The sequence below is a fragment of the Scleropages formosus genome, chromosome 15 (assembly GCF_900964775.1).
Source record: "Scleropages formosus chromosome 15, fSclFor1.1, whole genome shotgun sequence".
Lineage (NCBI taxonomy): Eukaryota > Metazoa > Chordata > Actinopteri > Osteoglossiformes > Osteoglossidae > Scleropages > Scleropages formosus.
The window spans coordinates 26,008,451-26,021,238 of record NC_041820.1 but is presented as its reverse complement, the minus strand read 5'-3'; the positions used below and the strand labels follow the sequence as shown (position 1 = coordinate 26,021,238).

At 48.7% G+C, this 12,788-nt stretch overlaps 1 protein-coding gene across 5 annotated transcripts in view; it reads right to left on the bottom strand.

The window, feature by feature from the left end:
* LOC108941446 (transmembrane protein 260-like) overlaps positions 1-11,587 on the bottom strand; it is a 40,074-nt gene extending 28,487 nt beyond the window's left edge. The window contains exons 1-4 of one of the 5 annotated variants that reach the window (XM_029258583.1): positions 11,521-11,587; positions 10,218-10,340; positions 5,527-5,558; positions 3,784-3,935 (exon numbers count right to left, since the gene is read on the bottom strand). In XM_029258583.1, coding sequence (XP_029114416.1) covers positions 3,784-3,935; positions 5,527-5,558; positions 10,218-10,326 — 293 coding nt within the window. In that variant the 5' untranslated portion in view covers positions 10,327-10,340; positions 11,521-11,587. Of the gene's footprint in view, positions 1-3,783; positions 3,936-5,526; positions 5,559-10,217; positions 10,341-10,437; positions 10,604-11,370 lie in introns of those variants that run through there. The other 4 variants (XM_029258584.1, XM_029258586.1, XM_029258585.1 and 1 more) reach the window with 4 other exon arrangements.
* Positions 11,588-12,788: the final 1,201 nt, after the last annotated feature.

Below are 12,788 nucleotides of genomic sequence, written 5' to 3'. Positions count from 1 at the left end.
CCGAGGGGCAGGTGCTCTGGCTGCAGCCTGGGACGTGGGCCAGCCCCCACAGTGCACACTTCCTCTCCTGTTCCTGTCCCCGTCCCATTGCAGCAGGTGTCCTTGACCTCTGACCTCTTCATCGCAGCTTACTGCCGTGTGCCTTTCATTCACAGGAAGTAGAAACTGGTCCACAGCAGCTGCCACAAGCAAGACACATGGCTCAGCCCAACATCACTCTTCTTTCACCGCTAACAGCCATAATTCGCAATTACTAAGACAACTACAGTGCTCGCCCACCTCACAAAGGCAATAAGTTCCTAAAAAACCTTTTGTAAGGTGAATTCTCATAAAGATGTAATAATCATTCGTTTCAATGGTGAAAAATCTTAAGCGCCAAAACTGACCGCAACTTATGCTAAATATCACGGCACCCCACAAAAGCGAACACAAGTATTTCAGCACTTCACATTAGTTTTTATAACAAAACATAACAAGGCAGATTCCATTCATTAATTACTATAATACTGTACAGCTGTCCAGTTGTGCTCATTCAGCACTTTTGCAGCTATTACACGGAGTACACAAACAACGGAAATAAACAATGCATTCAGCGAATAAGTTCCGACAATCCGGACAGCTGTGGTTAGAGCTACTGCCTTTGGATCCAAAGGTTGCAGGTTCGATCCCCACCTCCGGTGGTAGTACCCTTGAGCAAGGTACTTACCCTAAGTTGCTCCAGTAAAATTGCCCAGCTGTATAAATGGGTAAATAACTGTGAATACCTCAACATTGTGAGTCGCTTTGGGGAAGAGCATCACCTAAATGCATACCGTATTTCTCCTAATTATCGCGCCTGGGCACGTCGCAAATTACGGGCAGGGCGCGTCTATTTGAGGCCTGATTGTGCAAACTATGAAGTTTGCCTAATTCTCCCTAGCATGTGGCACGTGGTAACCATGCGGCCTGAGTGACGTCATTTTGTAAACGCGGGTTAAATATGCAAAAAGTCGTACACAGCTGCTTTTAAGTTGAAGGTTATTGCAGTTGCTGAAGAAAAAGGAAAACATTTCGCCGCAAAAGCTTTCAATGTTCACCGTCGGCGAGTGCAAGATCAGTGCCAGAACAAGACACGATTACAAAACGCATCTAAATCTGAGAAGAGAAAGTCAAGAGCTGGTCGGCCCGTCAGATATCAAGATATTGAAACTGTTCTGATAAACTGGTTTGAGGCACAACCAATGTGGGGTCCGAGTCGCCGACATTGACAGCGACGAACATTAGATGTAGGCGTCCGCATTGATTTTTTTGGCCAGACAGCTTGAAATCCGTTGTAGTTGTTAAAAAGAAAACTGCGTTCTCTAAACTAAGGTTTAATCATTGATCATTTTCAAGAAGCTAAAGTTTTACATATATGTGCACAAGGATATTAAAAATCAACATAATCAGCAGAAAAATATTAGCCGCACCCTGGCTTATCGGGCGGGGGCGCTATTATTAGAGCGGGAGCATCAAATAGGAGAAATACGGTAAATATAATTACAGGTGCATGATCACCGATATCCACGACTAATGAAGGTTGAGAACAACACAGCACAAGCCAAACTGTAACTGTGAAGATGACCACACGATAGCGCTGGTCTAGCACCACTCAGCTGTCGGAAAACTTCACAAAGTCCAATTAAATTCTCGCAACCCGAATGGGCATTTCTCACAGTATGACTGTAAATATGCAGCAGCTGCAGTTAAGATACGTGACCCTTTGAGCCTCCAAGGGCAGTTTGGAAACACTCGCTTGGTGTGATCCTGCACCACTGGTCCCAGGAGGCCCTGAAGGGAACTTCAGGAAACACACTAATTCAGGATTGGAGGCCCCAGACAAACACAGGGGCAGCTGCAGAATGTTGAGGGCAATCTGGACCATCAGCTCAGTCCATAAACGCACAACAAAACACCAATGCTGCATCTGCTGGTATTCTACTCCTTCCTTCCTAATGTCCTAAATGTCCATCACATATGCACTAACACAATATCCTGCATATCCATCCATATTGAGCCTAAAATTTGAAGGCGATGTGATGAGCTGCAACTTCTGCATCGATCCCTTGATTTCTACACTTTTGAATTTCACATTGCAAATTTAAATTTATATTTCATAGATACGAACACTTTCGTTGGCATACTGGGCAAATTTCATCTTCATCCAGTGCTCTGTTTTGAACTGGCATCACTCAGCGCACTGTTTACGTCTCTTTGCCGTTGAGCATTGTGGGAATGAATGTCATATCAAATGCTACCTCACAGTGACTGCTTGTGCTGTTAAAACTAATCTGAATCGGCTTCTTGTCTCTAAATATTCTTTAGCTAGAATACTAGTTAACATGGTTGTTTATGCTTATGGTGATTTATAATACAATATTGAAAATCTTTTATATTTGGAAAATTTTTGTGTAATATTCAATCCTTTGTCTTCACTGTACATGCACAGTTGTATGTACAGTACTGTGTTTTATTAACAAAATATTAAACGGTCATTGATAATTGTATTGTCTGGTGAAATTTTTTGATGTTCCTGTGTCCTGCTTGGAATGAGATGGAATTATCCCCTAAGAAGTAACAGTATAGGTCGTTTTGATTTACAGATGCTTGCCAAACGGCTTTCCAAGAACAAATCAGGTTTGTAAGCGGAGGAATGGGTGTACTTCCAAAAAAGCAAAAGTACGATCGAAGAGCAGACTTTAGCCAGAATTAGTCCGTCACATCCCCACACTAATGCATTCTCAGCAAGCAGACAGGAAGGGCAAAGCAAGGTCACAGAGCAGAGGTCAGTAAAATAGAGGGGATCAGCTGGCGTCTCTGCCGCCACACAAAGAAAAGTATTGATCTTCATCGATTCTGCCTGGTTACACTCTGAGCTGAAGTCCTTCATGCAGCAAAGACACGGTAATGTGTGCTGTATCTGAGTACAGAGCTGCTACCTGAGCGGGCCTGTTTAAGCACGCTCACTCTCTGGCCGTTCAAGGTCCTGGCGATGTCAATGGTATGGATTCTCCTCCTTCCTCTACACTCGACTGACCTGCAACCGTCCACCCCGTGGGGAGCACGAAGGTTAACTGGATAAATAACTTCCAGGTCGGGGGGGATTAACAGGAAATTGAGTTGAGAACCAGGGGTCGCGGTCTCGGGAGATAACCGTATCAGCTTCACCGCTGCGTACGCCTCCTCCTTGGCACCCCCACCCTCCCAGCTCCCCAGATATATCACATGAAGAGAGGGAAACACTGAGCAAAGAGAAGGAGGGCAGAGAATCCACAAAGGCAGAGAGAGACAGCAGTTGGCAGAGGAAAGATCCACCTGAGCTCTTCCCCTGGAGCAGGCCGTCATCTAGTTGGTATCCAGCACTCTGCCATTTGCTAAGCGCAAACAACCAGCGTTCACCCTCCCAAGGACACTTCTCAATTATGCTAAGCAGGCGAGAAAGGAAGAACCTATTTAAAAGCTTAATTTGACTATAATTTGAAATAATTTAATATTTTTGCAATCAGCACAGTAGATACTGAAAGGTGTCATTTGGGCCATGTCTTGTCCAAGGAAACAAATCAGACTTTCAATTTGTACACTTCTGGTGGAGATCTTCATCCACCTGGACACAGTTTTAGGCCCAGACTTCGTTCTATGAGGCTATTGTGCCACTCAAAAAATTGTGTCACAGCAGCTTGACAACTGACAAGGTCATATACTTGATGCTTCTTAAAGTCAGTCCCATCGGTGAAGCTCTCAAGTACAGTTCCCCCCTCCCCGTACCTGCACACAGTAAAGCATAGGGTGCCACTCGCCATCGATCCCAGCAGACCACTCAGAAGGTTGACACTGTGGGCGGGGGAAACGGAGGGCAAGAAAGTCATCGCCAGGCTGGACAGCAGAGTGAAGAGAGGGTAACCTGGGGGATGCGCCACCTGCAAGCAAGAGAGAACACCGTCAGTGCTGCCGGAGGGAGACAAAAGACGAAGGGAGAGAAAGAGAGACGAAAAGAAGCAGGACAGAAATACAGAGAATGAAAACAGAGAGGGTCCGGCAGAGGCCCGCAGAGAGTCCCAACAGAGGTGAACAGTGAGAGTGCGGGAAAAGGACGAAAGACAGGAGAAAAAAAAAAAAAAAAAAAAAAACGTGGAAGCAGAACGATGATAAAACAGACGAGGACATTGACGCACAGGCGGAGCAGGGGAGGATGAAAGGGAGGAAGCGAAATGTAATTAAAAGCCTGTAATTTTAATTACTGTCTTTCCGAGGAGACAAGTGCCAGGGCACCGTCTCTGGCATGTGTGGGCACCCAGGGGGGCAGCGCTGGCCAGGGCCCTGACCGCTCGGTGACTTGCCCGTTACTCCATTGCTCCACACTCATCCTCCTTCCCCACCCATGGCAGGGTCGGCCGAGCCCAACTGCCTCCCCCCGACTGCCCAGGGAGGGAGGGGGCGCGTGGTGCCAGCGAAGCTCCCTGCCAGTATAGCTCCGCCTCTGAGCCCCATCACCCGGGACGGCAGCGATCGCAGCAATTAGCGCCTAAGTCTTCTCGGGACTGATAAGACCTGGTTATTAAGCACAAGCTCATCCGCGGCACCGATAAGGCTGGGCAGGCCCCCAGAGGGAGTAGGCCAGGGCTGGTACAGCAGCGAAGCGAGCACCACGATACCGGAAGACAAGGGTTCGGCTCAGGCCCAAGTCCTACCAATAGCGCCTGGCCAGGGGAACACTGGGATGCGGCACGGAGACAAGAGCACTGCCTGGGGAAAGGGACGGCTGCGGCAGCGCAAAGTAAGGAAGCAAGAAGGGGGACAGTTTGGGGAAACAGATGGTCAAGGTCAGGCAGGCCAGCAGCGACATGGCGAGCCGAACCAGGATGGAGGTACACGGCAAAGAGGGACAGACGGACGCGGGAAGACCAATGCCGGGAGATGCACTGCTGCACGGGGCCCCGGAGAGAGGGTGCTGCCTCTGGGGTGCTAGCAAGGGGCGGGGAAACGGGTGGCTGGCCGGAGGCCTGGGGCCGGGGAAGTCGAAGGGGGGTGGGGTCCGGAGGAGGTCCGGGGGGAAGCCTTGAGCGAGACGAGCGGGCCACACGGACTGCAGCAGGATTACTGGCATAGTGGCACTGACGCAGACTCCCTAAAAGGATCACAGCGGCGTAATAAACTTTATTAAATAATAAAACTTATTAGAACTGTTAACCCGATTTAGTTCATTCTTTGCGGCTTACGCACACACACACATACACACACACAAAAAGGGGGGGAATATAATAAGCCTTATACCGTACATAAGGCAAAGCTTACAAAGCCATCACTTTACCATTGACTTTAATTGGATTTGAAAAACGGGTTGCAAATTATGGCATTCTGTACTTTTAACTTCGTAAAAAGTGTATAGAAAAGAAAAAACCTGTGCTCTGAAAGTAAATTAATCTGCTTTTTGCCCATGCTTAATTAAACTTCGTTAATGCTTATAAGAGTTAATGAGTGAATTGATTAAACAATACAGCTAATGCTTACCCCCAGCTCGCAAGCAGCCGTGATCAGCTCTCCTGTGGAAGAAAATAGAGAGCAAAATTAATGTAAACCCAATAATTACTAATAGGAGATGAGTCCCTTCCAAAGTTTTCCCAGTCCAAATACTTGCACTGGGGTTTTGCATTAATTTACTCGGATCAAAACCTGAAAATCTTCCCAGCGTGACATCTCCTAAGTGGCACGCTCGTCATCTCCCCAACTCGCTTCTTGCGCCCCCGACTCACCGCACCCCCCCTCCCGGTTCTAGCGCCGAGTGTAAGTGTACGGACCCCACCCTTCTATAGCACCGCAACACCGTGCCAGCACAGAGGACACCCATGTTCCCGTCCTATAGACCTCTCCAAACGTCCAGTCCTTCCAGGAATGCATCAGACCATCGGACCCAGTCTCCCGAAGCTACCCAAGGGCAGAGGCCACCCTACAGCGTCTCCTGGTCAGCTTGGTCACAGTTGCAGGTAGTTCTCGAGTTACGATCTATGCGACTTATGAGCGGATGAACTTAAGACAGCCAACCCATCATCCTTATGTTGTCATTTTCCAGTGCTGACATTCGATGGTGAAGTCTAACAGCGATCGCTCCTTCCACTCTGTGATAACATTGACCGACCGCACTGCCACACGGCCAGCAGGCTCGTTTGTTTATAAAACTCTTCAGCCGTGATTCAATTAGCTTTTTTTTTTTTTTTTTTTTAAAAGGAAAAAGAAAAAAGGGAGCAGGAAAAAAAAAAATGTTCTGGTACCAGTGAAAATTAAAAGCGAAAGACAAAAGATTTTATGATCATTTTACCATGAATGTGTGAAATTAGCGAAAAAGAAAATAACCAAGCCCATTATATAACACAGATTTTATGCAAACTGTTCATATATCGTTATGGTTCATCTTATTTAAGGACATGTGTAGCTTACAGCGAAGTTGACATGACAGGACCGTGGAAACAGAACCTCCGATTACAAATAAGAGTTGGGACTGCAAGTCTGTCCTCACCTCAACGTGTTTCTAAATTCTTCCACTACATCACAACCAGCGAAAGACATAAGACTTCTATTTAGCCCAATTTCATCAAGCTCTTGGCCTTTGTGAGGCTGCAGTGGCGCAGGGCTCCTCTTGGAAACGCAGGACGCAGGGCAGGGTACACCCTTTTATCGTTTCGTCGTCTATTATTAACGCATAGCAATATTATAATTAATTCTACTGGCAAATTACTGAAAACGAAATGCAACACCTCCAGAGCCGTCTACCACTGCCAGCCAATTCATCACGTACACATGTACAACACTGTCGTCTTGCTACTGATCGCCAGCATTTACGAAACCCATAAACCAGCTGTAAACACTGTGGAAGCAAGCTGGATTAATGAGATCCACGGTGCTGCAGAAATACAGCCAAGCGGAGCAGGAATCTGCTTGCAGAAACGCAGACGACGTTCGCTTTGCAAACATTTGGAAAATAAAGAAAGGCTAAATTAAACATTAATGTGATTAACAAACCGAACCTTGCTCGGTTGTAGCACAGCTGGAGGGTTCGAACCCGCAACCTTTGGGCCCAAAGGCAGCAGCTCAAGCCACTACGCTACTGCTATACATACATGCACGTGTAAAGAACCCAAACATATAAACGAGCAGAAAAATAAACAAGTTAGTAAGTGAATAGTCAGACAAACACAGGAGGAGGGGATTGGAGTGAGACGGTGCAGGGTGTGCTGGGACAGACTCGCTCGGAGCCGCTCTCATTAAGAAATCGATTATTCAAGCCCCCCCCCAGCAGGGTGAGGACTCGTGACACGTGCGGCGCATTAAACAACGTATGTGTTTCAAAAAGAAAACAAAAAAACTCCCCCTTCCAACTGAAATCACCGCATCCTCTCAGCATGTGAAACGGGACGTTTCGAGGCCTTTCCGTGCTAAACAGGAACGGAACGCACTCCGACAACGCCTCGGTCACTTCTGATATGCAAAACCTCTTCAGTCAGCAGCGCTCAAAGTCGTTCAATCGCTTCCACCCGGCATAACCACCCGCCACTGCCATGTTTTCAAAAGCCCTTTTCATGTGTCCTCCTCCCCCCCCCCTTGCGCTCTCAATATGTCTAGGTGCTTATGCAGCAAGGGGAGGGGGGAAGCGCAAAACCGGAGGCCTCGTACACGGACGCGAACGGCCAAGTGCCACGGTCCCGGCGAGAGGGGCTGCCGTCCCCTTTCCGAGAGAGGAAAAGCGGCGAGTGCCGGGGTGACACGCGAGAGCCAAGCGCCTTTGTGGTTCCAGGGCACCGGCGCCAGCCTGTGCATAATCCGGCCATTTCCACGCTCCCATTCCTAGACAACAGCTTCCCCCTGCGAGGGGCGCTCAGCCACTCGGGGCACAGCACACCTAAAGAGATTAGGGCAGGGGGAAGCGAGACCGGGAGGACCGCGCGGCGCACTCGCCCGGTCCGCTATCAGGACCCGCATCCTGGACCGTCCCTAAACACTCTGGGATAGGATAGCCGCCACCCCCACCTTCCTTTTTAGCAGAGCCATTCCACCACAGCAGTGCCACCCTGCGTCTCTCCACAGCGTCACGTCCAGCTCTGACAGCGGCCCACATCCCTGTCATTCACCTGCATTTACAGGCAGTACAGCAAGGCTCACTGTGTGTGTGTGTGTGTGTGTGTGGGGGGGGGGCATGAAACCTCCAGCCCCCCTCCCCCGCCAACACACACACAGTGGCAATGAGCAAACCCCCTTTAAGATCACTTGAAACACAACTCAGATGTTCCATGCCCACTGCGTCATGTCATACTTCAAGTTCCGTGTAAGAGACAGCAGGTGGCGTGATGCTCAAGGACGACAACTTGAGCCTGAACCGCTCCAGCAAAACAACAAGCGCACGTTGAAAAGTGTGTGTTGCGTCAACAAAAGCATCAGCAAAGTAAACAGAACATTTCCAAACCGTAATTATTTTTTCCACTTAACACTTTTCTACTTTCGCTACATAAATGCTAAATGACACTTGGAAAACGTTGATTTTCGACAATTTAAGTTAAGCTAAGAACGGGAATCTCGATGTTTTGGGCGACGAGGCCGCTCGGTCGCCGACAGCAATAATAGGCGTCGACGCGGGAGGCGAGGAGGCGAGGAGCGCGCCGCACCCCCGGTCCAACTGTCAGCCCCCTCCGCGCCACCGGCCCTAATCGGCCTCCCCGCGCGCCGATAATCCCGACACGGGAGCAATCCGCCGGCTCCTCGCGAGCGCCACCGCCGTCGCCGTCGCCTCTGCATAATGACTGCATTAAGTCAGGGCCCCCGCGCGCCGGCCCTGTCACCTCATTGTCATCGGCAAAATAATAATAAAAATAAATGAAAATATCTATTAACATAATCTTCACTTTCTGTCAGACTTATCTCCTCCTTTGTGGCAAAGTTACTTCCCAACGTCTGCATAATGCTTCCTGCGTGATAATCGCAGGCGAAGGAACTACGGTTTGAGACGGGGCGAGGGGGGGGCTGCCGGGGGAGCGTGCTGCTTTCCGATGCCGCCCAACCATGCTGCCAAGCAAGGCGAGCCTGCGATGCGAGCTAGGAGGTTACCGACAGAAAAGGAGACTTTAGGCAGCTTATACGAAACAGAAATATTAACGACATCCCAAAAACACAACGAGATGAGCAGAAACTGACGACATGGCGGGAGCGCGACGCAAAGCCAGCGGAGGGACCACGTTAGCCTGCTGACCACCGGGCCGGTGGCGGTCACGACGAAACCGCTAGAGCGCCGCCCCTGTCGCGAACGTACCCGAGAGAGTTAACGGCCGAAAGGAGTTTGCAAATGTGCGAAGATCAAAGGTTTTCGTGAGCATTTTCAAAGAGGTGATGTAACCCTGCAGGAGGACATCCTAACACGTAGTAACGGACTCCGGATACGGGCAAGACGTCGATGTCCCTGCCCCCCCCCACCCCCCACCCCCCCACCCAGGGCCTAGGGTCCGGCCACGCGGCCCGCGAGGCTGGGGTGGACAGCTGGGCCTGTCCGCAGGGAGGAGTCGAGGCCCAACGTGGGTCCCCCCTCCCCCACGCGCACACACACGGACGCGCGCGCTCGCCTGCCTGCCTCTAATCTCCGTCCACCTCAGACAGCCCTGCTCCAGCCTGGGTCCTGGCACGCCGCAGGCCACGAGGATTAGGTTGTAAATTGAGGGCTTTCAAATTTGTTAAAGTGGCAGCAAATACCAGATTAGCGAAATCAGCCCTAACAGGTGTGAAACAGTGTGCAGCCAGGTACAATATCCATCGACGGGCGACATATGTTCAATAAGCGAACGAGGAGCACGCTTCCCGCGCGGGAACACTTCGCCACGGCAACCCTGGCGAGAGAAGGGTTAAAAACAACGGCACGCAGGATTTCTCGCTCGGCGGATCGCCGTGGCTCGACCGTAACGTGCGACGTGCGCTCGTGTTTCGGTAATTATTACAATTGCTGCCGATATTTGCTGCGCGGTCGCGCTTCGGTGACGTACGCAGAGCCGCCGGTCGTCCCCCGAACACCCGTAAAGTCACGAGGATGAAAAGTGTGAGGGATCTGGTCGCTACACCACTCACTAAACTGTCGCGGTGCGCAAACGTGCTTTTCCCGCACAAACACGACACACACACAGCACAGGTGAGGCTGTATTCTGTGTCCGTCCACACCGCACACACTGTACCTGAGTCTCCGCCAGGAACTGCCTTCTGAACACACGGCAGGTAAAGCGCAGCGACGGCGGCCACTGTGGCACCACTGAGGAGCCAGGAACCTCGCTGTGCCGCCACCATGACGTCCTCTGTACCTGTCAAAACTGAAAGTTACTACAGTAATCATACGCTTACTGGAGTAAAATGACACACCACTAGATCGACCAAAAGAGGACACTATAACACACTTACTTTTACTACAGTAAACTGTCCGACCACTCGCTGGACCAACACTGACACTACACTGTGAGTAACACGCTTTACTACAGTAAACTGTCCTCGCTGTACCAACACTGACACTACACTGCGAGTAACACACTTACTATAGTCAACTGTCCGACCCCTCGCTGTACCAACACTGACACTACACTGCGAGTAACACACTTACTATAGTCAACTGTCATCCACTCGCTGTACCCACTACACTGACTTACACACCCACTTTTACTACAGTAAACTGTCATCACTGTGTACCACACTACACTGACTTACACACCCACTTTTACTACAGTAAACTGTCATCACTGTGTACCACACTACACTGACTTACACACCCACTTTTACTACAGTAACTGTCATCACTGTGTACCACACTACACTGACTTACACACCCACTTTTACTACAGTAAACTGTCATCACTGTGTACCACACTACACTGACTTACACACCCACTTATTACAGTAAACTCTCCTCGCTGTACCAACACTGACACTACACTGTGAGTAACACACTTACTATAGTAAACTGCCCGACCCCTCGCTGGACCAACACTGACACTACACTGTGAGTTACACACCCACTTTACTACAGTAAACTGTCCTCGCTGTTCCAACACTCACACTACACTGTGAGTAACACACTTACTCTTACTACAGTAAACTGTCGTCACTGTGTACCACTACACGAGTTACACTTACTTTTACTGCAGTAAACTGTCCGACCTCTCGCTGTACCAACACTGACTGACACACTTACTAGTAAACTGTCCGACCACTCGCTCTGACCAACACTGAGTTAAGTAAATGACTGACATGTTATTAACGAGTAACCCCACTCTCGTTTTGTTAACCGCGCTGAACTAGAGAGAGAGAGAGAGAGAGAGAGAGAGTACAACTGAACTGAACTGTTAGTGTTAGCTGCTAACCGCCAGTCCCGCACTTGCACAAAACAAGTAGTTTGAAGTCACAGACGAACGCGCCATTCCTACAGGTCTCTGTCGGACCACAAACGTGTTCCAAACAGACAGAAGCAGAACTAAATGTGAGAAAACACACCAACGTTCCGTCCAACAACGCGTTACCCCGACACTCCTTCCGTTTCAACGTGTCGATTCATTTTGCTTCCTTGTTTTTGTGGCATCATGAATCTAAACAGGAGAACCCGTAATCACACACTATTTGCCTGAGGTTCATTGTTAAACATTTCGAAATTGCTTTTAAATGTCCTACTTTGAATAACCTTTAATAGACAATTTACAATCTATTTTTAATAAATTACCCCTTAATATGAGTTAAAAAAGAACATTCTGATTTAATTTCCCCCTCTAAGACCAACTATGGTACGGTCTTAAAATTTGAACCATACAGGAGCGGCAGGACCGACTCAGGGGTGCCGCCTGTCGGTTGAAAGTGGTACTGCGCGCGGGTGAGCTGTACCGCGAGGCAGGCGGACTCCGCGTGAAGCGCCGCGTGAGTTCGCCGTTCGGGGAATAATTGGAAGTAATCAGACGTCACGGGTCCCAGATGCCATAAATCTTTGGAATATCCAAACTTTAATGGCCTTCACAATTTCTCAAGCATTCACACGATAAATCATACATTTGTATAATCAAATTTTAAAATGCTTAATTAAACGTCAGCATTATTACACGTTACGTATAAACGAGGAAATCTGTTACGATTGTTTCAAGTTGAAAAATGCTTTATTTTATCAACTTTTTTCTTCAATCGCTCTTTATCCAACATTAAGCGATATATCCTGCGACCTATGTGTAATTTTTAAACAATATAGTACGATTAGTTATATAAGAAAATCATGAACAATTCGAAGGGAGACAAGAATAAAAGAACGTAAAGAATGACTTAAATGTGTGCTGGAAATATGCCAACAAATAACAGAAAATGTCTGTACTTTATATCGATTATCTATTTCTTTTACTTTTGGACAGCGGAGGTTTATTGTCGCGCAGCCAGAAAGCGAATTTTGTTCAGATTTACACTGGTAAGGGAAGTAAACTTTTGAAGGGAACGAGTTTAAAAAAACGGGGCGCGGGGGTAAAAGCGCGCGCACACGCGGCACGTGCCCGATCATGTCCGGTGTCGCGCGGCTCTTGAAAGCCTTCCTAAGATGAGCAGCTGTCTTCCTTTCCGTGACTTTTCCTCAGTCGCAGGAGCCCGGGAAAATGGCGCCAAATCAATGACGGAATTAAAAACGAAGGAAAAGCGCTTTTTTAAGAGCGTGAAAGTGGCCGGTTATTAAATACGTTGAAGTAATACAAAAAGATTTCCCCGTTTGACTGAAATTACACACCAGCTGTCTTCCT